We start from the raw sequence: 24803 nt of genomic DNA, 5'->3' as shown, positions 1-24803 counted from the left end.
TATATATATATATATATATATATAACATGTTAATAGATGTTATGTATGTATTATAGAATTCTACGTATGTATAAAATCTTCAAGTTCTTCCAACCTCCTTCCTGATGGACAGAGTCTGAAATGGGATGAGATTCTAAAGGACAAAATTGCATAATGTATATATAATATATTATATATATTATTCCATAATAATACATTATGCATCAATATTATATATATGATTATAGTATTATATATTATTGTGTATCAGACTCCGGGACTAATCTTTAATGAAATGAGATCGTCCAGACAAAGCCTGAAGAACAGTTTTCCTCACCCAGAAGGATGGGTCTGTCCTCTGGCCCAGGTGCTGGGGTGTGGCCATGCCCAGCCTGCATGGCTGCACTCCTGGCCAACTGATCCCCTCTGGTCCACGTGGAAAGCAAGTGGTTAGGAGACCACTGGTAAATTGAAGCTTTGGGTTTTTCATTCTCAGTCTTGTGTTTCCATGAAAACAGGAACTGATGTGCACAAAGCTATTGACATGGCTGTAGTCATATGTTTGTCAGAGAAAATGCACTATCAGCTGTCAAATCTGTCTCCTCCCACTAAAGATAGAGGGGCGGGGGTGAGACGGCACAGGAGGCGGAAAGGCGAGATGCCCGAGCAGCCAAAGCCAGGGATGTGTGGGTCCCCATGTAGCTGGGCCGTTCTGGACCAGACTGGAAGGGGCTTGGCAGGATGGAGCAGCTGAGGGTTTCTGGACAGCCGCCCCCGGAGCCGGTGGGCTGTTAGGTGACCAGGCTGCGGAAAAGGAGGGGCTCTGGCGATACCTCCTCTGTTGCCATAGGAAGTCTCTTAGACAAAATGAAAGCTCCTTCAACCTGTAATCTCCATATCTCTCTTTGTGAGGGTATTTGGTTTTTCAGAAATGTATGGGCTGGAAAAACTCTCCCCTTCAACAGGCCTTTACTGAGTGCCTCCTATATTCCAGGTACTAGGCTGCAGTGTAGGAGGAAAAGAAAGAACTTTTCCTTGACCAGGATCTGATTTAAGATGACAAAATCCAAGCTTCCTATTACCCATCTTGTAAATCAAGTGAAACCAGAAACACCAAAACATGTTTGAGAGTAAAGATCAGAATTCTCATTCTTTAAAAACATCTAACAGCTTATAGTTAATTTGGGCCATTCAATTTCTGTGTAAAAGAAATTTCTAAAAGTTCAAACAAGAAACACGTGGCCTTCCTTTCCCAAGTCACTAATCTGCCAAAGCAGACCCTGGGATAGCTCTTACCTTTGGGGCTGCCAAGACGTCCATGACAGTCAGCTCCATGCACGAGTCCTGGCCGCGACGGGAACGAGAGAGAACAAGAGACAGAGTCACTTCCGACTGTACGGAGGGATCCTTGCTGGGCAGTTCTCCCTCCCTCCAACCAAGTAAATTTCCTACCATCCCTCAGGACCAAAAAGCTCCTGCAGAGAAATCTCTGCACAGCTCCCTGTCTGTCACCAACCATCCACTTCTTTGGAAGTCCTGATGTTCTCATAGTCTAAGAAATACCCACGGCATCACCAGAACATCTGGAGAGATGGTGCCAGATATCTTACTCACGTTTCTCGCTGTGAGGATGTTCAACGTTTTGATGATCTCTTTCAACGTATTATTGAAGTTCTGGCCGTGGACGAAGGTGCTGGTAAATGCTAGTAAGCAGACCAGAGCTGGAATCAGTTGGGAGGTGAGACCCATTAATAGATCTCTATTTGCAGTGACAATCTGAGACAAATCCGTTTACTAAAAGAGAGTAACAATGCAATTCTGACGAAGATATCTCTATATATAGATTTAAAATTGCTGAAACTGAGGGAAAATGAGGGAAATTGGAAATTTTCATTACACCAGGTTGTCATTCGTTTGGGGCCAATCAGCACCTCTCTTCCAGGAGAAAAAATACCTCACAGAAACAGGTAAAATGTTCCTGTGAAATCATACCAATAGGAAAATGAAACCTTTTTTTAAAATTAACTACAAAGTATCAGCATAGGAAATTACACCATAATTTGTTCTTTAGATTAATCTTATCAGCTTGGGGTTGCTGCTGGCTTTTTGTTTGCACAGAAGGAAGAGGCCACAGGTGTCCGAATTTGTTTTAGTGCAGTCCTCCTGGGGAAAGATAGAGTAATATCAAGAAAGTTTGACTTGAATAGTATTTCAGCCTGGCTTCTTCCAAGTACGGGTGGCATCTTGGAAACTCTGCTCTTGTGGAAAAGCTGATCTGGGGTTCTTTCTCTGGGTAGAAGGAACATAATGGGCAAAGACTCTCTCCTGTCTTGGCACTCAGGCATGCCATTCCTCCAGGTTTAGGCTTTGGCAAAAATGAGTGACATCAGGTGGGGCTCAGTCCAGATTACCTCCAGTCCATAGGCCTTTAGCGATAAGGAGCCCCTTCACAAAACATGTCTATCTCGGGTTTTCAGGAATGACCACTTTGTAAATGGAACTTAAATATGTCCTCAGCTCATTACGAAAAAGAGCCATAATCTTCCTGGTTTACAAGTCGGTTGTCTGTCAACACCCCACAACCTGCCCTGCTGCCTGAGTCTAATCCCCAGGGCCCCGCTGAGGTCCAAGCACCCCCACTCCTCACTCAGGGAACAGGACTCCTCGGCCCTGGTGTACCACTGCTCTTTCCTCCCGAGGCTTTGCTTCTCTGTCCTGTCCACTGCCTTTCCCTGCTGTCTGACCTTCCTCTCCCTACTGATTTCCTCAGTTCACACAGAAAAGAATACCACTAAGTTGTCCCCGTGCTTTGGGGCTTATTACAGGGCCTGGTGCTTTGTGAAGGAGAGGATCCAGATAAGTGTATGAGGAAGGTCCTTCGGCCATATTTTGGATCCTTCCACTGGACTGCAGTGGGTTTGCCAAACTCCATGCAATGACTTCTGTTACCAACAATGCAGAGTTGGGTTACACTTCCCAGGTTAAGGGCATAGCCTCCACAAGGCTGCTCTCCCATCAGAGAGGGTCGCCAGTCTACCCTCACTTTTCGCCGTTTGGCTAAAAATTTGAAAGTTCCCACTACCTTCTCAGGCTCTGTAGTTTGCTAGAGTGACCCATAGAACTCAGGAAAGTACTATACAGAAGGTGATAGCTGTGTTACAGCAAAGGGATACCAGTAACACCCAGCCAAAAGAACAGACACAGAGGGTGAGTTCTAGGAAGGTCCCAAACGTGAAGCTTCTTCTGTTTCCTCCCCATTGGGTCCAAGCATGCCACCTCCCCAGCACTTTAATGTATGACAGCGCACAGAGTACTGCCAACCAGGGCAGTTCACCTGAACTATGCTGTCCAGAATATAGCTGGGGTGTTGTTCTGTAAATGTGATTGATTGGATCATTGACCCCTTCAGTTGACCTCATCCTCCAGCTCCGCCCTGGAGGTTTGGCTGATACCACTATGGCCTCAAGGTGATGCTGGTCCCTACCCTGAGTTGCCTAATTAGCATAAGCTCTTAAGGCCCTGACACTCTTATACCTTGGGAAGTCCCAAGGATTTAGGGGCTCCTTCCCAGGAACCGGTTACAAATTCTTTATCCCATGGGCTTAGAAGTTACCTCCTAAGAGCTGGGACAAAGGCCAGATCTCTCTGGGTAAGTTTTTTTGTTGCTGTCGTTTTAAAATTTTTGCATAGGTTTTCCCCCCAAGTTTTATTGCAATATAATTGACATATAGCACTGTGTAGGTCTAAGGTGTACAGCGTAATGATTTAACTTATATATATTACAAAATGATTACCATAATAAGTCTGGTTAACACCCATCATCTCATTTATATAGAACAAAAAAAGAAAAAATGTTTTTTCCCTTGTGATGAGAACTCTTAGGATTTACTCACTTAACAATTTAACAAGATTCCATACAGCAGTGTTAATTAATTACAGTCATCATGTTGTACATTACATCCCCTGTACTTACTTACTTTATAACTGGAAGTTTGTTTTGACCACTGTCATTCTCTTCACCCTCCCTCTACCCCCTTTACCTATGGTGACTACAGATCTGATCTCTCTTACTATGAATTTGGGTGTTTGGGTTTTGTTTTGTTTTGTTTTTGTAAGATTACACAAATAAGTGAGATCATACAGTATTGTGTTTCTCTAACATTTCACTTAGCATAACACCTTCACGGTCTATTCATGTTGTCACAAGTGGTGGGGTTTCCTCTTTATGGCCAAGTAATATTCCATTGTGTGTGCATGCGTGTGTGTGTGTGTGTGTGTGTGTGTGTGTGTGTACAAATTCTCTATCTTCTCATCCATCAATGGATACTTAGGATGTTTCCATCTCGACATATTGTAAATAATGCTGCTGTGAACATAGGGGTTCATGTATCTCTTCAACATAGCGTTTTCATTTCCCTTGGATGTATTTCCAGAAGCAGAATTAGTGGGTCATATGGTATTTGTATCTTTAATGTTTTGAGGATTTTCCATACTGTTTTCCACAGCGGCTGTATCAGTTTGCATTCCCAGCAACAGTGCAAGAGGGTTTCCTTCTGTCCACATCCTCGCCAACACTTGTGGTTTCTTGCCTTTTTGAAATAATCATTCTAACAGGTATGAGGTGGCATGTCACTGTGGTTTTGATTTGAATTTCCCTGATGATGAGTATCTTTTCATGCATCTATTGGCCATTCATGTATCTTCTTTGAAAAATGTCCATTTAGGTCCTTTGCTCATTTTTTATTGGGTTATTTGGGTTTCTTGCTAGGGCAAGTTAGGTCTTCACTACAGAGTTGAGGAGAGTTACTAAGAAGGGTTGAGTTCCTTCCAGGACAGATGGAGACTTCACATCCAGATAAACTGTTGTTTGGAGTAAATGGTGCATACCCCTTTTTTGAGGAAAGGTCCAAGTTAAAACAGGAAGTTAAAACTTGAAAGTGCAGACATCCTGGAGGAGAGTTCATGGTGCAGAACACACGTGTCAGAGCTTTGGGGCTGCGGGAGAGCTGGAGAGAAGGGGAGGTCAGCAGGATACAAAAGCTGTCCTTGTGTTCAGTGGTGGCTTTTTTGAGTACATGCCTTTTTTGAGGGCTACACCCCAGGTTTAAGGCTCTGGGGGCAAAGATGTAAACAGAAGAGATTTGTAATATGCGAACTAGTAGCTCAGAAGCAGAATAAAGCCTTTTTTTTTTTTTTTTTTTTTTGGTTTTGTTTTGTTTCAATGGTTGGATAAATCCAGGGATAGGTGAACTTTGCAGAACATCATGGAGTGACCGGAAGGTCCCCTTGAAGGGTAGGAGAAAAGGAGCTGTTCTCTCTGCACTGTGGCCCATGGCACTGTGCATGTAGCTGGCTGGACAGAGGCCTGGAAGATGGAGCCTGCCCATCAGGGACAAGGACAGCTACCACCTGCACAGGAGCCTCTCCCAGCCATCAGGAGTCACAGGCAGTGATGATACAAGGCAGACAGGCACCGGAGCTCAGAGAGAAGTTGAGGACTCTGCTAGGTTCTGGCTGTGTCAGGCATAGACCCCCTTCCCTTCACCCTGTGTGAGTGCTGAGAACCAGCCCTGGCTTCCGTGTGGCCTCAGAACTGTCCTTTCAGGCCCTAGAACGTGACAGTTTTGAACACTGGGTTTTGGAATCCATCAAACAAGCCACTTGTCCACTCTGTCGCCGTGGACAGATCACTAACTCTGTCTGGGTCTCAGTTTCCTCACCCGTGGAGTGGGAATGATGTGGCTCCTGCTCATAAGATCCCTGTGAGGTGTGAGAGAGATTCTATGCAAAGTGCTGGGCACGTATTACTCCATGAGGTGTGGCTGTTTCTGGAGGCCACCTCAGCACATGGCCAGCCAGGCCGCCTGTCAGGGCTGGCTGCTCTGCTTTCTCAACTTCCTCTGTAAAGTGGGAGCAATCGTGGTACCTCCTTCATGTGGCTCTTGTGAGGAATAAATAAGTTAATGTTTTTAAGTAGTCAGAATGGTGCCTGGTACCTAGTGTGTGCTCTGTGATAGTATTATTATTAATATTTATTTTTATTTTTATTATTGTTATTAATCGTATCTTTGATTGATCCCATGACTGTGGTACTTCCTCTACCTGGCAAACCTGCGTCTGACAGGGCCACTGGGAGTTTTGCTGCTGGACACTACCCCACCCACATCCCTCCTGCATGTGTCCCCCTTTTAGTCTTTGAGGCCTTATTCTTGTTTGGGGAGGGTGAGCGTTAGTTGACACCCTGCAGCCCTCATACTTAGGTCTCTGGAATCCGCTCAGGAAGTAGGTACCACTGAGCACCTTACACAGAGAGCACTCAGTGCAGGGAAGTAGGTGTTGGTGAACATATTGGGAGGGTGGGGGAACAGGCTCCCGGTTGGGCCCAGAATTCTAAAGAAACGACCCTCAGGAAGGAGTGCCAGCCCTAGGGCTGCACCGCTGGTGTGGAGTTCAAGATTGCATTGCTGGAGCTCTATTCTGGGGACCCCAGGGCTGCTGCCTCTGCTATGTCCCAGCACCCCTAGCACTGCTCCTGCAGAAAACCTAACCTCCCGCTCCAGGGCACAGGAAGGGGGCATCTGCCACAGCTCCCTAGAGAACAGGGACAGGTGAGAGTACCCAGAGCAGCCCAGTTTCCAGGCCCTGGCTGAGGAGTCCTGCCACAGCAGCCATCCCCAGCGCCCTGTCCTACCCTGAACCCTGCATGCGTCCTCTTCCGTCCTCTTGGGTCAGTTGTGTGACACAACACAGAGAGAAGAGCCCTTTCCAGGACCTTCTCACAGGCTTATTCATGTTGAAAATAAGACTCCTCCAAAGGAGCTCTATCTAGCAGACGCTGGAATAAGTAGGCCTTAGAGGGTTTGTGGGGACAGTTCATGGCGGGCCAGTAGGCAGGCGCTCCCTGGGGCCCTGCAGGAACTGGGTGAGCCAGCAGCCTGGGAGGAGAACCTTCTGGAGGACTGCAGTCAGAGGTCACTGTGAGCTCAGAGCTGGTAGCTGGCGTGGATCAAGAAGCATGGCTCACGGATCATGGATTGCGTGGGGCGGCAGCAGCCATGAGTCTGAGGGTGGCTCCCAGTATGTACTGTCACTGAAGGCCATGCATCCTGCAGTCAGCGGGGCCCGGTGCTTCGAGTCCCAGCTCTGCCCCTTGCTCTCAAGGTGACCTCGGGAAAGTTTCCCTGCCCACACTTCTCTGTAGAACTGAACTAATAAAGGACTGTGGGAAGATTATATGAGGTGATCAAAACAGTGTTCAGTGTGGTGCCCGGCCTGTAGGAAGTCTCCCAACTTTTGTTATCATCATTATCATCATCATAGCACTTGGAATGGGCTGAATATAGGGGTGAGGAAGAGTGAGAAGTCACACAGAGCCCCAGGTTTCTGGCATGGGAGCTGCTGTTGGCAGAGATGACAGTTTCAGAGGGAAGAGGGGGACCCTGAGCAGAGGAGAGTCTGGGCTGTCGACACAGACGGCGAGGAAGCCAAGGGGAAGAACGGTACTGCCCCCGGACTCAGGAAGAGATGGAACAAGAAATGACTGTGGCGTTTCTGGTGCTGCTGGAAGAAGGGAAGGAGGGAGAGGAGGCAGGCAGCTAGGGGGGCTGGGAGAGGATGCAGGCTTGAGAGAGTCTTGGAGAAGCACGTGGTCAGTGGCATCAGATGTTCTTCAGGGGCGGGTGAGATAAGGCCGAAGTGTTTCCACTGGATTTAGTGATAGGAGACAATCAGTGACATCAGTGAGAGAGCTTCTGGAGTGCCATGGGGGCAGGTGCCCAATGGGGAGGAGGCCTCATGAAATGGAAACAGTGGTGTGGATACATCTGAGAGGGCAGGCTTTGCTGGGGTGCTTGCTGTGAGGGGGTGGGGGATTCCATGTGTGGATAGTTATTATTATTTTTTTTTATTGAGAGAGAAAGAGAGAGGCAGGCAGAGAGGGGGTGGGGAGGGGCAGAGAGAGAGAATCCCAGGCATGCTCTGTGCTGTCAGCCCAGAGCCCAATCACCACTCGGGTTCCATCTCACAAACTGTGAGATTATGACAGCCTAAATCACAGGTCAGATGCTTAACTGACTGAGCCCTCCAGTGCCCCATGTGATCAGTAGCTTTTAAACAGGGACACCCTTGGGGCACCTGGGTGGCTCAGTTGGTTAAGTGTCCAAATTCGGCTCAGGTCATGATCTCAAAGTTCGTGGGTTCGAGCCCCGTGTCGGGCTCTGTGCTGACAGCTCAGAGCCTGGAGCCTGCTTCAGATTCTGTGACTCCCTCTCTCTTTGCCCCTCCCCCACTCGTGGTCGGTCTCTCTCTCTCTCTCTCTCTCTCTCAAAAATAAATAAACAAGTAAAAAGTTTTTTATATGGGGACACACTTGAGCACAGGCCTCCCCAGATCATTGCCCAACAACTAGATCCTTCATGGTGCTCACACCATGGTACAAACCTTCTGTGCCCACATCCGATCCTGCAGCCTCTGGTTTGGAAACTTGGGTGGAGGTGGGAGGCGGGACTTAGGAAGCAGGTGGGACAGAGACAAAACTAAATTGGCCATGAGTTGCTAATTGTTGGGCTGTCAGTAATGGGGAGTTACTTGTGTATGTGTTTGAAATTTCCCACAATAAAGGAATTTTAAGACTTATGGTTAAAAAATTATACAGTCACTATTTATATGTTACATAATATCCATATATTTATAACCTCAGATGTCATAATGTTTGTGGAAGTGATGTATAAATGTATATCATGTAGATAACACACACATCTCCAGAACCTGACCATATCCAGTCCTGCACCATCATGTCCCACCTGGGTCTCCACAGGAGTGTCCTAGCTGGCCCTCCTACTCCCGTCCTTGTCCCCACGTTGTGTCCTTCACACAGAGTGCTTCTGCTATGCAGGAGCCAGAGCAAAGCTATCTTGCCCTCAGAGCCCTGACTGCCTATTCCTCTTGCTCCCACCCTTGGCCACTGCTCCCTACACCTTGATTCTGGGAGGAGCATTCTTCCTCCCCTCTCCCTGGACGTTTTCCTTAGTTACGTGAATGGTTTTCTCCATCCCTCACTTCATCCAGATCTGCATCCTGACCTCCCCACACAGTTAGGCAGCACCTACCCCACCCTCACAGCAACCACCCCCTCCCCCTACTTCACTGGCCGCCAGTGCACTCACCACCACCTGTGCATCTGTGTTCTCTTGTTTGTGGACTCTGTCCCTCTGCTAGAAGTAACCTTATTTTGTTCATCATGGATCCCCAGCATCTAGACCACCTGGTAAAGGTCTCCGTAGATAATGAATGAATGAATGAATGAATGAATGAACGAACCTCCATTTCGCAGAAGCGAGAGCTGAGACTTGGCCTGAGTAACAGCAAGGGAAGTTAGGGGCATAGCTGGGACTTACTTGGACCCTGTAGTCTCCGCCCCAGCTCCTGGTGAAGGCCAAGGAATGGGATTCTGAGCAAAGTTGCAAGGAGGACCCCTCATAAGGAGGGAAGTAGGGGGAGGAGGGTGCACTCTGGCTTCTCTAATGGAGGTGAAGTAGCCCCATAGGCTCCTGGCTTCTCTTCTTTGAGAAGCAGGTGGAAGGTTCTTCTCCTGAGAGAGGAAAGCTGGCTGAGGAGTCTGCAGAACCTCTCCATCTGTCCCCGAGGCATCGATGCCACTTCAGCCTCAGAGCTGGACTGGTGACCCACCTTTCCCATCTCATCCCACATGTATCCCCCTGCACCAGCCTGGCAGTCCAGGTCTGGGTGAAGACCCCCCAAGAATGGTGTGCCTTCCTCTCTCACTGGCAACACAGCATCTGATGGGCCCGTGGGAGGAATTGTGCGGGACCCCTGCAGGTGCCGGATCCGCTCCTGAGACAGCCAGCTCCCCCAGCGCACTTAGAATTGAACTCAGGTCCCCAACAGTCCAATCCTGGGGCCCTTCCCAGCCTCTCATGGACCAGACACCATTCTCATGTTGTTTTGTTTTAGTTTTTTTTTCTTAGTTAAATTTGTCCTTCAGTGGGAAATAAATAAATGCTGATTAAAGAAAAGGTGGGAAGACAGAGATGAGGACAAAAAAAGGAGATGCTAAATGAAAAATTGCTTTTCTTTTTTTTAATTTTTTTTTTTTCAACATTTTTTATTTATTTTTGGGACAGAGAGAGACAGAGCATGAACGGGGGAGGGGCAGAGAGAGAGGGAGACACAGAATCGGAAACAGGCTCCAGGCTCCGAGCCATCAGCCCAGAGCCTGACGCGGGGCTCAAACTCACGGACCGCGAGATCGTGACCTGGCTGAAGTCGGACGCTTAACCGACTGCGCCACCCAGGCGCCCTGAAAAATTGCTTTTCTATTAGGGTATCGCTGGGGCTTCTTGTGGCCTAGGGCCGTGCGCTCAGAAGGGGGCGCTGACCCTCTGGTCTGCGGGAGCCTCCACAGCAGACTGGCTTTCAGGAATGGCCCTCGCCACGTGCTTGCTTGGTTGCTTGCTTGTCCAAGTAATGCAGAGAGCGGAACTGACGAAGGTTGCTATATTTAATGTTGATGTTTGCGTCACCGGGGACCACACAGCAGCGTCCGCCTGGGTGGTGCACGGGCTGGGGGCGTTTCTGAAGGACGCTTTAAGAGCACCACTTTCCACAAGGCATTGTGCAGGGGAAGGGAGAGGGCACAACAGAAAGTGAGGTCGTAGGTAGAAAATTGCTTCTGGGATTTCAAATGGCTTCGTCATGGGGCCCTCCCTTGCTGCTGAGAAATCAGTTGATCTGGGAAAGTTCGTTGCAAACCCTTTACTCTGTTGCTTTTGGGTGGAGCTGAGAAACGAATGAAGATAATGAGGCTTTATGACTTTTATTTTTCAGTGTAGGAGTGGGCAGCGTGTGTGTGGGAGGGGTGACCGTGGATACAGTCCCCAGTTCTGACACCGGTTTGGGCTTCCGGAAAAGTCAGATGACTGGCCAGTGAGTCCCAGGCCATCGGCCAGCCTGGAACATGGTCAGCTTGGACTCGGCTGGGCCGGCTTAGAAAGGAGTCAGCTCAAGGGAGGAACGATTTTTGGTTTTGCTCCAACTGACCAGCTAAATTAAGATAATATGCAGAAGGCACTTTCCTGTTGATAATAATGAAAAAGCCACAGGCTGATGGATTTGATGATCCGCAGCCTTCAAGCTTCCGGGTCACAAGGAAACAAGATGAAAGCCCTTGTCCTCCTGAGTCCCGAGCAGTTCAGAGAGGGCCAGCCTCAGAGAAACCCCAGCAGTGACTCGAAGTGTTTTCTGACACCTCATCTGAGCAGCAAACAGAGGGTGTTGGAGCCAAGTTCACCGGAAACTCAAGTGTGTCTCACTTCTCACTTGAGCCCCAGCCCCTCTTCCAGTGAAACCTCCGGGGCCTGGGGTTCGTGGGGTGCAAAGGGGCTCCCCACCTTGGGCCCCATGACCAGCATCTCCCTCCCACTCAGCAAGCACTCTGTCTCTTCCCGACCCCCCTTCTCTCTGGGACCTGCTCAGGGTTTGCTTCTCGCATGGAAGAAGTGAGACCATATGGTTAGAGAAACTCCCAGCAAATACCCCGGGCTTAGTCCCCAGGTAGTGGTGCTCCCAGCCACAATAGCTGACACATACGCTTTTTTCCTCTTTCATCTTTTTCTTTCTCTCTCATTCCTGGCTGGGCCCTCCTCCCTTTTGCCACCTGCACTGGCTTGGTTCTGTGGCTCTGGGAGGTCCATCATTCCTGGCAGGGCCCGAGCCCTCTCTGGCTGACTGCACACATCCGTGACCACAGGTTCCTTGTCTTGGGGACAGTCTCAGTGCTGCAGGCAGGGAGCTGTGGGTACCTGCAGATGTGGCACACTGTGGACCCCTAGTGGTGGGGCCCCGGTGGCCTTGCTGGTGCTGTACACCCTCCTGACTACCACTTGGAGTAAATGCATCCTTAGGAAATCCTAAGGGACCCTGCCCCAGTCCAGCCTCACTTCCGGTCTTCTTGAAAGATTCACATTGGGGCGGCTGGGTGGCTCAGTCGGTTAAGCGTCCGACTTCGGCTCAGGTCATGATCTCATGGTGAGTTCGAGCCCCGCGTCAGGCTCTGTGCTGACAGCTCAGAGCCTGGAGCCTGTTTCAGTCTGTGTCTCCCTCTCTCTCTGACCCTCCCCCGTTCATGCTCTGTCTCTCCCTGTCTCAAAAATAAATAAAATGTTAAAAAAAAATTAAAAAAAAATTAAAAAAAAGAAAGATTCACATGGAGTTTCACCTGAAGGCTTTCCATCTTCCTTCGGACCGACAGGCCAATGCTCTTGTTGGGCAGAGGATGTGGGTCAGAGGTGATGCTGCCAGAGACTGGATTGCTAAAAAGTTTTGTATAAACATAAAATCAATCTTCCACAAATATCCTCTGGCTCAAAACTCTTGAACCTCTGGATGGAGAGGAATTGCAGAGCTCTTACCTCCTACCCCCACCCCCGAGTTGCCTGCTTTCCTGATAGAGCTCTCCTCTCCAGACCCTCCATTGCTTACAGTCTTCTTTCTGGGGCTAAACCTTGAGTGCATGTGCTGTCTTAGTCATTGCCAGCCCAGAGGGTAGGAGGAGTGCAGGCCGCAGGCAGTCCTCAGCAAATATAGTGGGACTCAGCAGGTTCTGAGACCTTGTGGGACCACGGAGACGATCCAGTCCCTGCTCCGGACAGCCTGTGGGACGCTCAGCTCCTGTGCCCCCTCCACAGGTCCTCCCTCATTTCTACCTGGGTGCAAGGGGTCCGCTCTCTTTCAGTGGCTCCTGGAGCTGCCCCTGTGGTTGTCTGCCCCTGGTCAGGTCCTGCCATGGCTTCTGTTGCCTGAGTCGTGCACAGCATCACCTCTCACTGCTCCCAGGTGACTGCCCCCACTGGTTTCTGAACATTGCTGTGGATGTTCCCACACAGGGCTCAGGGCTTCTCAGGGAGGGTACCTGCCTGCCACCCAGTGTTTGAGACTGGTTTGTGAGGACGCTACCACTCACTGCAAAAGCATCCTCTCCTTATGGGCACCTCTCAGATTCACAGTGTAAACCGCTCCTGAGAGACATGAGCATTAGCTGTGGTTTGCTGAGGCCTCTTCTTCTGGTGCTCCTAGTGCTGGCCTGGGCCAAGGGAGAGGCAGGAAGACCTGGTTGGGGCAGCATTCTGACCAGGCCCCTGTGACCTGGGGTCTCTACTCATCACTCCATAGTTCAGGGATCATAAATCAGTTGTTCAGAGAGGTGGTGAGTATGCACTAATGATGACACCTGTCCAAGGACTGACTGTGCTCTCCCTAGAAAGTGAGCTTCCCATCAGGGGAGGTGCCCACATAGGTTGATGCCAGTATGATAAAGGCCATACATTTAGGTGAAATGACATTTGGACAGAGAAAGGCTGGGTAGTTTAGTGTATGGGCTTTGGAGTTGGAGTGAGTTCTGGCTTCTCATCCTGGCTTTGCTCCTCACCAGGTGTGTGACCTTGGGCATGCAGCCTTTTCTTCCCTGAGGCTCAGAGAGGTTGTGGGGGAGACACCAGGGGTTGTGTGGGTGGTGCTACACATAGGCTGGCCACTCATCATAACCGTGATCATAGATGACTTCTGACGTCCCTAATTGCTCCTCCTCCTCCTCTCATGTCCTCCATGAACCCAGAAGTCAGGGCCCAGGCTTCCTCTGCCTCCCTGTGGGTGGCAGCCCACACCCCTGGGGGGTTGCTTACTTCCTTTCAGCCCAGTTCCTGTCCCTAACTTCCCCACCACTCCCACTGCCCTGCCTCCAGAAGAACATAGGCCAGGATTCCCAAAGGCCACAGTAAAAGACAAACATCATCAGGTCTCTTGTTACTGTCTTTATTTCTGGCTTCCTTTGACAAAGTCAGTGAAACAAGACATTCAATGACCCCTCCCCACAGTCCACACACACCAGATGCAGCATTCTAGGCTGCTCTTCTATATATTATTAACTCTTTGATAACATTTTATTTCTTAACTTTAAATACAGGGAAAAACAATAAATTACTTCTTGGCTGAGGGCCAACTGCTGGCTGGCAGACAAGAGCAGCTACTCCAGCCCTCTCTCCTGTCCCCTGTGTCGGCCCCAGGACCCCAATGAGGTAGCAGAATTTTGCACACAGTGCTTATTCCCAGGGACTCCTAAAGCCCAAGTCACTGGGCCCCCAGCTCAAGGTTCTGGTGGTGACAGTCCCTCCCTGTCCCCAGCACAGACAAACAACATTTGTTTAAATAACACACAGTAATAAATAAGGCCAAGAAGAGATATGCCTGAGCCTCTGTCTGCCATAGCTGTCCCCGTATAGAGCAGGTCCACCTCCCATACGTGTCTGCCAAGGTGGCGTCCTTGGTGTAATGCTGCCGTTCCCTCTAAGGAGGGGGCAGTCGTGAGAGGCAGTGCTCTGCCCCCCCCTCCCCCACCCCTGCCCCTGGTTGTTCACAGAACTCAAAGCCCAGATGGAGGAGGGCCCTGTGCACCAAGGCAAGGGCAGCTGAGGTCAGCTAGGCGAGGGCAGGCAGCACAGGCTGAGGTCTAAGCTAAGGAAATCGTGCCCCCCTCCCATCCCCCTGCCATCTCCCCAAGAAATTTGAAACATCTGAAAGAAAAATGAATCTATAACTTAAACGGTCAGGTCTGCCTCTGCAAATATCGATGCTAGGTTTTCATCCTTCATTTGAAATTTCCATGGCGAAAATTTCTCCTTAGATGGTTGAGCAGGTTTTTTACCAACTGGATCACTTCAATTTTGGTGTCTCGGCTGCGCTCACTGGAAATCTGCTGTGGGAAAAAGAGGCCAGGGCATTAATGGGACTCCAGAGCAAAGATGCCCAGCCTCTGCCAGGGGCTTTCCAGGAACTGGCTTATTTAATCCTCACAAAAGCCCCATGGGGCGGGTACTGTTAGTCTGTTAGTGCCCACATTTCACCGATATGGAAACTGAAGCTCAGGTGGGAGTCGGAAGCTCTCAAGACCAGGTCTTGGAAATCCCGGAGGCCATGTTCCTGTTGCCACCGTGGACCCACCCCCCGGGTGGACGCTTGCCTCAGATGCTCAGCTAGGTTCCCCCAGGAGCTTCTAGGGTGAGCCCAGGGCTGGCAGGAGTGGGTGCAGGGTTGAGGGGTACAGGGCAGGGCGCCTTACCCCTGCTGAGGGTTTCTGAGTGCACAGGGCTTTCAGCATCCTCTGGGTCCTTTGGATGGCAGTGCAGTCAGAGACATTGATGAGAGATTCTAGGGCTGCACAGTACTGCTGGGAGAAGAACACGGGGGTGTCAGGCCCTGCTGGGAACCCCCAGCCGTATGGCTTAGGCAGCACCTTCAGTGACTTCACAGGAGGAGGGGGCTGAGAGTCTTGACAGAGGTAGCTTTGGGTGGTGGGGAAGGTCCAAGCTGTGCTTGCGTGGAACCCCTAAGCCTTGCAAGTGAGGAAAGACACACATAAGACCTACAGCCTCAGCCACCTCCCTCCCAGCTTCCAGGGGGTCCTCACCATGCCGGTTGTCAGGTTGACGCTCCACACCATGCTGCCATTGCAGAGGGATACCTGAAGGAGCAAAAAGACAGCAAAATCGCAGGGTAGGTCTCCATAGCGATCAGGCCCCACAGGCAACCCGGTGTAGCACAGAGGCAGGCCTGGGACCCCTCAGTGTTCCTGAACTTAATTTCCTGCTCTGCATACTGAGGGAGATCCATTGTACAGGGTTTGGGGGCTGAGAGAGAAAAATCTGAGTGACACAGCCTTGAGTGAAGCTTCCCATAGCCAAGGCAGCATTGGGTGAGAGAGGAGGGGAGGCCAGGTCAGTCAGATGGGAGGCAGTGGGCACTCGTGTATAAAACTCTATCTTCTGGAGGAGCCCCTGGGTGGCTCAGTCAGTGAAACGTCTGACTTTGGCTCAGGTCATGATCTCGTGGTTTATGAGTTCAAGCCCTGTATCAGGCTCTGTGCTGACAGCTCAGAGCTGTGAGCCTTCTTTCGATTCTGTGTCTCCCTTTCTCTCTGCCCTCCCCCACTCTCGCCCTGTTTCTCTCCCTCTCTCTCAAAAGTAAACATTAATAAAAAAAATTTTTTTTAAACCCTGTCTTCCGAATCAGAAGACACTGCAGTTTGGAATATGGGCACCCGGTGTCACCCAGGCCTGGTTTGAATCTGGCTTTTGTCAACCTTAATGCAGCTTAGTAGAATAGGGTCATCGCACCTGTCTCTTGAGATGGTTGGCAGTGATGAAATGAGATGAAAAGCACAGCACTAACCTTGGCACACAAAAATTACTCAAAGTGTGAGCCATCACCACTGGGGACAGGAGCTGACTACTAGTGAATTTTTCCATAAGAATGGGCTTAACCAAACTACTGCGAATAATGGCCCCATTATTCTGTTCACATCCATTTGGCAAATTCTGAATCGCCCTGGGAGGGTGCTGGCCTCTCTCTGCTAACCTCTTTTCTTGAACAGCTGAGTAGGAGCTGGTCTTGGCAGGCAGGGCCAGGCCAGGGGAACAGGTGGTCCTTGGGGGCTCAGCCAGATCTCTTTATGGGGCCGTCCATTGTGCTATCCCCCAACCGCTGGCCCAGCACCTCTCCCTCATGGCTGGGCCTGTCCTGGTCCATGGGGCTTCTTCAGGCCCCACAGGCCTCTTGGCACGGCCCAACCGTCATGGCCTGAACAATGACCAATTACCCTGCCTGAGAGTTACCCACCCTAGCACCAGTGTACTCACCTGATTCTGGGTGATGTTGACCAGCTCTTCAATGAGCTCCTTGAGCTCCCTCCTTGAGTGAGGGCCCGGGGAGGCAAGGCCACCAAGGCAGGTGAGAGCAATGACCACGGTCAGCCAGAGCGCCATGGAGCCTAGAGCTAACACAGGAGGAGCGAGGAGCAGACACGTAGGCTGGCCTAAGCTGAGTGGCTTGTGGCCTTGGCCTCTTGCGGTAGCTTTTATAGGCCAAGTGTGACGCCTCCCACCCTGGTCTCCGCTTTGTCGGGTACTATCTAGAAACCACATCTTTACTCATCTTGATTTTACTTTGTGGAAAATCCAGTGTCACATAAAGGAAAGAATTTGATTTCTTGTGGACTTAGCAGTGAGGGGGTCTGGGGCAATTTTCAAGATATGGGTGGGCTTACTCCAGCATTAGGGAAGAGGGCAGCCTGGTGTCGGCCAAGCCAGCTGGAGCTCCAGCAGTTTTGCTTGGTGACCGCCCCGAGTGCCTGCGCAGCTCCTGTCCTGAGACCCTTTGGGTCACCAGAAGTGCTAGGCAGACAGTGCTATGACCACAGTCTACCAGATGTGGGAATTGAGGGATTTTATTTTTTCAGTGAAGTGGTCTCTTGCATTACCAGAGTAATACTTGCTTTGGATACAAAATTCAAACGGGATAAAAAGAGAAGAGTGAAGTTCACTCCTTTTCATCTGCCTGATTCCCTGTTGGCCTCACTGTGGAAAGGATGATAAAAAGTTCAGATTCCCAGGTCTCCACTGAAAGATCCAGTCAGAATCAGAGATCCTCCCTGGGACCTTTTCTTTTTAAAGTTGCCTTGATTATAACTTTGAATATGGACAGCCTAAAAACGGGGTGCGCAACTCAGGCCTTCAGCGTGGGCCCGTCCTGATGGGAAACCCTTGACATGCCAGACTGGCACGAGTCAGGACCCAGCCTTAGCCCAGGTTGGAAAGTGTGACTGCTCCCAGTGCCATTGAGACCTGGGGTGGCCACCTCTGCTCACCAGTTATCTGTGGGACAAAGCCCTCCCCCCTGAGGGACCCAAGTTTCTACAGATTGAAGGCTGTGGAGGGCAGCTTCAGGGCCTGCCCCCACTCCAGGATTTCCCTGAACAGCCCTCTCCCTCAGGGACACTGGCCCATAACCTGCTTTTCACTCCTTTCTCTAGAAGTCCTCCAGAAACTCCTGCAACAGAAACTATGTTATTTGCCTGTTGATTACTGATGTCAGCCTGGCTCCTTCACCCACTTCCTCCCCTAAACCAGTGCTTTCCCCTCCAGGCCCCTCTCTGTCTGCTCAGGCTCCCTTTGTCCTACCCTCAGTGAGGCTCAACCTCCTCACAAGGGTCTCTGAAGGGACGAAGGGCCGCTGCTGGGGCTCTTGTTCACAAGCCTCCCAGCCTTGCCCACTCTCTCCTCCCACCCTCTCTTCAGGCCAAACCAAACTTCGCAGCACAATTGTAGGTCCTGAGCCAGCCCCTGCCTCTTGTGTCCCCCCCCCCCCCCCCCCCCCCCCCCCCCCCCCAGTGCCTGGAGTGCTGCCACTAGGCTGTGTGACACCAATGTGGGCCTTAGTTTCCTCATCTGTAGAATTGGGTCTCTGTGTTGAGGGAAGGAGCAGGGAACCACTGTGGGATCCCGGAGCTCTGCGCCAAGAGGAGTCAAGGACCCTCAATCGCGGACCGTGTAAACTGAGGCGGGGAACTGTGGGCAGGTGCGCCCCCGCGCGTGGGAGAAGGCGCGCTGGCCTGACAGTCGCGGCGATGCCCCGCGGAGATAGAGGCCTTATGTAATGAGAGATGGGGCTGATAAACAGGTTCTGCGCGGCTCTGCCCTCCTCCGCGGCCTCGGGCGGTGGCCTTGCGGGTGGGAGCGGACTCCTCGAGGCTATGAGGCGTCCGCCCCCTCCTCGTGTGCTCGCGGGTCTCAGGCCGGGCGCGGGAGCATCCAAGGTGGGAGTGATGGGACCCAGCGCCAGGCGTGACGCGGGCCGCCTACACATGCCGGCACCCCGGTACCCCGAGCGCCTGTGCGCACCGGCGAGGGGGGCGCCCGGCCCGCCGCCTGGCCGGGCATCTGCTGACGCCGAGGACCCTGCCCACCCCAACTCCTGCCTTGCCACCAAGGACATCGGGGCCGCGCCTCCCGGCCGGGTTCAGGAAACCCGTCGTGGCCTTTGGCCCGCAGAGAGACCCCAGCTGGCTACGTAACAAATGCTCTTGTTGGTATTTGATTTTCAGGGGGCTCCATTCACAGACTGGATAATTGCGGTCAACACGAACTACGAACGGGCTGCTCCCTGCACTCGACACAGGGCTTGCTACTGTCCTACAGCCTGAGGCGTGGGCGCCAGATCCTGGCCCCGCAGGTGCAGGACGCGCTCCCGGCCTGGGGGTGGCTGGAGGGGGGAGCCTGCTCCTGAGGCGCGGTGAAGACAAGGGAGGGGCGGGGTCGTGGCCTCTGCGCCTTGCTCTTTGTCCCTGGTCAGGTCGCTGGGGTTGAGATGGCCCAGCCTCGGGACCAGCTCTTTCTGTGCGAAGTTCCTCAAAACATCCTTTCCCAATTTTCTCTCGAGTTGTTTCTCCTATGGAAAGAAAAGATGCCCAGTCAGTGGGAATAAGGGTTAGGCGAATTGTTTTAATAATCTAAAATAACTAATTTAGTAGAATTTTTAAAATTAAAGTTATACATGCACGTAATTTGTAAAAAATCATTCAGGGAGGTTGGTTGTAAAAAATGTCAGTTTTGACTTTCAGTTCCCCGTGGGTCTGTTGGATTTCTGTATGACTGGTGAGCGAGGATCTAAGTGCCCTTCTTTGTTCCTTAGTGTCTTTTGAAAGATGTTTGTATGCCAATCAGTGTTGGACACCGCAGCACCTTCCTCACAAACCAAAGGCAGCAGACTTACTGTCCATGATCAGAACTTCAGATCAGAACTGAGCCCTAAGCTCAGGCTTCTTCTCCTGTACTGCAACCCACAGTGTGCACAGGTGCTGGCTGGGATCCTGGGCACCACACTGTGAGATCCGTGGTGCAGAGGACAAAATAAAAAATAATGCTCTAATACTATTATCGTGCATAACAAGCTCCTCTTTGTCTCTGATCCAAGGGTCTCCCGTCACCTGCCATTATCCATGAACTTGTTAGTTACCTTGTTAACTTGCAAGGGAGATAAAATGGCAGAGCCTTCAGTTGCCGACAAGCAGCCCAGCCCCCTCCCCCCACCCCATTAGCCTCTTCTCTGAGGAGCCATGATTTTAACTGTTTCTTTTGGTATTTATGTCCTCTGTGTTTCTCAATTTTCTTGATTTTCGGGGGTAGGCATTTACTATGGTCTATGATGAATATTTAATTTTCTTTCCTCCTTGCCTTCCTTCTTGCACTTGCATCCTTCCCTTTTTCTCATCCTCCTTATACAGTAGATCAGAGTTCCTGGTCAGTCAGACCCCCTTTTTTTTTTTTTTTTTTTTTTTTACAATTTGCATAATAATACCAATGTATTCAAAGCTGGGACGTGTAGTTAACTACAATTAGATTACTTTTATTTCCCCTCAAAGCTTTTTCTTCTGGAGTTAATAGTTTTTTCCACTTGCTTCATTCTCTTTTCCTCTGTGATTTGACCCTACATTCTTGGCCGCTTATATAAATAGCTTCTCATTAGACTTGGGCAAATGAGTTATTCGCACAATTTCATTTTCTCCAAAAAGTCTGCCCTGGAGCCTGCTGAGTTGCTCTGACTGACCTGGACAGCACCCTCTGACAACTTGCTTGGCTGGCTGTCATCCTGAGGTCTCCTGTCACCCCCCTCCTGAGACTTCCCTTTGCCTCTCTCCTGTGTGACCTTCCTGATCCTTGCATTTCAGGTCTTGTTCTTTGTTGGGGAAACACATCCTAACAACACAGAATTTCAGGCAGGAAATAATTTTCTTTTAGAATTTTTAATGCTTTTGCCATGGTGTCCTATCTTCCAATATTGCTGTTCAGAAGTCCAAATGCATTTTGAATCCACATCTTTTCTAGCTGTCTCTTTAGAAATTTGTAGGAAATTTTCTGGGCTCCCATGCTTCAAATTTTATAGTTACCTTGGGGTAGTTTTGTTTTCCTGTAGGGTGTCAGATGCACAGTGGGTCCTTTTAAACTGAAGAGATGTCATTAAGTTTTGGGCAGTTTTCTTTCTTGAAAAAAAAAAAAAACTTCAATTTATTTTATTTAAAAAGTCTTATGGGGGCGCCTGGGTGGCTCAGTTGGTTAAGTGATCGACTTTGGCTCAGGTCATAATCTCCCTGTTCACAAGTTTGAGCCCCACATTGGGCTTTGTGATGACAGCTCAGAGCCTGGAGCCTGCTTCGGATTCTGTGTCTCCCTTTCTGTCTGCCCCTCCCCTGCTCGCTCTCTCTCTCTCTCTCTCTCTCTCCTGCTCTCGCTCTCTCTCTTGCTCTCAAAAAAATAATTTAAAAAATTAGATGTCAAGTTAGATTAAAAAGTGTAGAGTCTTGCTTTTTAAAAAATAGATTTTTTTAGAGGAGTTAAAAAAATTTTTTTATATGTTTATTTATTTTTGAGACAGAAACACACCATGAGTGGGGGAGGGGCAGAGAGCAAGGAAGACACAGAATCTGAAGCTGGCTCCAGGCTCCGAGGTGTCAGTACAGATCCCAATGCAGGGCTTGAACCCACCAACCGCGACATCATGACCTGAGCCAAAGCCTGATGTTCAACCGATTGAGCCACCCAGGCACCCGAGGAGTTTTAGATTCACAACGAAATTGAACAGAAAGTCCAGGGTTACCATATACTCCTGACCCCGCACATACATAGCCTTCCCAATTATCAATATTCCCTGCCAAAGTGCTACATTTGTTACAAGTGATAAGTCTACATTGACACATCATTATCACCCAGAATTCATAGTTTATTTCAGGGTTCACTCTTGGTGGTGCATATTCTGTGAGTTCTAACAAATGTATGATGGCATGTAACCACTGTTGTAATATCACATGGAGTAGTTTCACTGCCCTAAAAATCCTCTGTAATTCACCTCTTTGTCCTTCCTTCCCTACTAACCCCTAGCAACCAATGATCTTTTTATTGTCTCCGTAGTCTTGCATTTTCCAGAATGTCATATAGTTGGAATCATACAATGTCTAGCCTTTTCAGATTGACTCCTTCCATTTAGTACTATGTATTTAAATTCCTTCATGTCTTTTCATGACTTGGTGTCTCCTTTTTAGTGCTGAATGATATTCTATTATCTGGATGTACCAAGTTCATTGACCCATTCACCCACTGAAGGATATCTTGTACCAGGTTCACTGACCCATTCACCTACTGAAGGATATCTTGTTTGCTTCCAAGGTTTGGCAATTATAAATAAGGCTGCTATTAAACATCTGTATGCAGGTTTTTCTGTGGACATAAGTTTTCAATTCATTTGCATAAATACCAAGGAAAGTGATCCCTGGATCATATGTTAAGAGCATGTTTCATTTTGTAATTGTCAAAGTGTCTTCCAAAATGGCCACACTATTTTGCATTGTCACTTGGCAACAAATGAGAGAGTTCCTGTCGCTCCACATCCTCATGAAATTTTGGTGATGTCAGCAGTTTGGATTTTAACCCTCCTAATAGGTATGTAATGGTAGCTCACTGTGGTTTTAATTTAATTTCCTGATAATATATGATGTTTTCATGTACTCATTTACCACCTGTATAACTTCTTTGGTGAGGTGTCCATTAAGATGTTTGGCCCTTTTTAAAATTGGGTTGTTTTCTAATTGTTGAATTTTTGGACAATACTTTATGTCTTTTGCAATATTTTCTCCCAGTTTGTGGCTTGTGCTCATTCTCTTAACAGTATATTTTGCAGGCTAGAAATTCTTACTTTTGAATTTCATGAATTTCAATGAAGTCCAGCTTGTCATTTCTTTCTTTCATATATTGTGCCTCTGGTGTTGCACATAAAAAGTCATCACCAAACCCAAAGTCATAGACATTTTATCCTATATTATCTTATAGAAGTTTGATAGTTTGCATTTTATATTTAGGTCTGTGATCCATTTTGAATTAATTTTTGTGAAACATGTAAGGTCTGTGTCTATTTTTTGGGGGGTGGGATGTGAATGTCCAGTTCCATTGTCATTTATTGAAGATTATCTTTCTCAAGTGAATCACCTCTGTTCCTTTGTCAAATAACAGTTGACTGTATTTATGGCGGTCTGTTTCTGGGCTCTTTATTCTGTTTCTTTGATCTACCTGTGTATCTTTTTCCAGTATCACACTGTCCTGATTACTGTAGCTTTATAGTAAGTCTTGATACTGGGTGGTATCAGTTCTTCAACTTTTTCTTCTCCTTCAATATTGTGTTGTCTATTCTGAGTCTTTTCCCTTTCCATCTAAACTTCAGAATCACTTTCTTGATGTCTACAAAATAACTTTTTGGGATTTTGATTGGGATTGCATTGAATCTGTGGATTAATTTGGGGAGAACGACATCTTGACAATATTGAGTTTTCCTGTCCATGAACTTGGCCATCTCTCCATTTATTTAGTCCTTTGACTTCTTTCATCAAGATTTTCTAGTTTTTCTTATATAGATCTTATACATATTTGTTAGATTATATATATATATATATATATATATATATATATATATATATATAGTATATATGTGTATTTAAAAATAATTTTTTTAATGTTTATTTATTTTTGAGAGAGTGACAAAGCACAAACAGGGTAGGGACAGAGAGAGAGGGAGACATAGAATCTGAAGCAGACCAGGCTCTGAGCTGTCAGCACAGAGCCCCATGTGGGGCTTGAACCCATGAACCATGAGATCATGACCTGAGCTAAAGTCGGACGTTCAACCAACTGAGCCATCCAGGTGCCCCTGTATATGTTTATTTCATTTTGGGGTTGCTAATATTGTGTTTTTAATTTCAAATTCTACTTGTTTATTACTGGTATATAGGAAAATGATCAGCTTTTGTGTGTTAACCTCGTATCCTGAAACACTGCTATAATTGCTTTTTTGTTTGACTTTTTTTTTTTTTATTCATTCTTGGATTTTGTACTTTGATATCATGTCATCTTCAAACAAAGACAGTTTGAGTTTTTCATTCCTAACCTGTATACCTTTTATTTGCTTTTCTGGTTTTGTTTCATTAGCTAAGAATTCCCGCATGATGTTGAAAAGCAATAGTAAGAGGGGATATCCTTGCCTTCTTCTGGATTTTGTGGAAGAGCTTTGAGTTTCTCACCATGAAGTATGATGCTAGCTACGGGTTTTTGTATTTTTTTTTTAAATCAAGTTGAGGAATCTCCCCTCTATTCTTAGGTTATTGAGACTTTTTATCATAACTTGGTGATAGATTTTGCCAAATGCTTTTTCTGTGTCTATTAATATTGTCATGTGGTTTTTCTTCTTTAGACTGTTAATGTAATGGATTATATTAATTGATTTTTGAATATTTAACCAGCCTTGCCTATCAGAGATAAATACCACTTGGTTATGGGGTATAATTCTTATTATACATTGTTAGATTCACTTTACTAATATTTTGTTGAAAATTTTTACAACTATCTTCATAAGAGATATTGGTGTGTAGTTTTCTTAATGTGTTTGTCCATTTTGGTATTAGGGTAATGCTGACCTCATAGAATGAATTAGGAAGTATTTGCTCTACTTCCATTTTCTGAAAGAGATTGCAGAGAATTGGTATAATTTCTTCCTTAAATGTTTGGAGAATCCACCAGTGAACCCATCTGGGCCTGGTGCTTTCTGTTTTAGAAGATTATTAATTATTATTAAATTTCTTTAATAGATATAAGCCTATTCAGTTTGCCTGTTTCTTGTTATGTGAGTTCTAGGTGATTGTATCTCTCAAGGAATTGATCCATTTCATCTATATTACTACGTTTGTGGGCATTGGGGCACCTGGTTGGCTCAGTCTGTTGAGTGTTAGACTTTGGCTTGGGTCATGATCTCATAGTTCGTAAGTTCGAGGCCTGCTTTGGGCTCATTATTGTTGGCACAGATCCTTGATCCTCCTCTCTCTTGGCCCCTCCTCTGCTTTTACTCTCTCTCTCAAAAATAAACATTAAAAAAAAATTGCGGGC

At 48.1% G+C, this 24803-nt stretch overlaps 3 protein-coding genes across 3 annotated transcripts in view; 1 reads left to right on the top strand and 2 right to left on the bottom strand.

Moving 5' to 3' along the window:
• The window catches only part of IL4 (interleukin 4), an 8681-nt gene extending 6852 nt beyond the window's left edge, over positions 1 to 1829 (bottom strand). The window contains exons 1-2 of the mRNA XM_049649167.1: positions 1594 to 1829; positions 1276 to 1323 (exon numbers count right to left, since the gene is read on the bottom strand). Coding sequence (XP_049505124.1) covers positions 1276 to 1323; positions 1594 to 1728 — 183 coding nt within the window. The 5' untranslated portion in view covers positions 1729 to 1829. The remainder of the gene's footprint in view (positions 1 to 1275; positions 1324 to 1593) is intronic.
• The window catches only part of KIF3A (kinesin family member 3A), a 105207-nt gene that overhangs the window by 63785 nt on the left and 16619 nt on the right, over positions 1 to 24803 (top strand). The gene's annotated exons all lie outside the window — the stretch shown is intronic.
• Positions 13815 to 18166, bottom strand: IL13 (interleukin 13). Its single transcript, XM_049649165.1, has 4 exons — positions 16686 to 18166; positions 15458 to 15511; positions 15110 to 15217; positions 13815 to 14746 (listed from the first exon to the last, which is right to left on the bottom strand). The coding sequence occupies exons 1-4, from the start codon at positions 16968 to 16970 to the stop codon at positions 14639 to 14641; spliced, it is 555 nt and encodes a 184-aa protein (XP_049505122.1). The 5' UTR covers positions 16971 to 18166; the 3' UTR covers positions 13815 to 14638.

This window comes from Panthera uncia (genome assembly GCF_023721935.1).
Source record: "Panthera uncia isolate 11264 chromosome A1 unlocalized genomic scaffold, Puncia_PCG_1.0 HiC_scaffold_17, whole genome shotgun sequence".
Lineage (NCBI taxonomy): Eukaryota > Metazoa > Chordata > Mammalia > Carnivora > Felidae > Panthera > Panthera uncia.
Note: the sequence above shows the minus strand (reverse complement) of the source record. Positions and strands in the feature narration are given on the sequence as shown.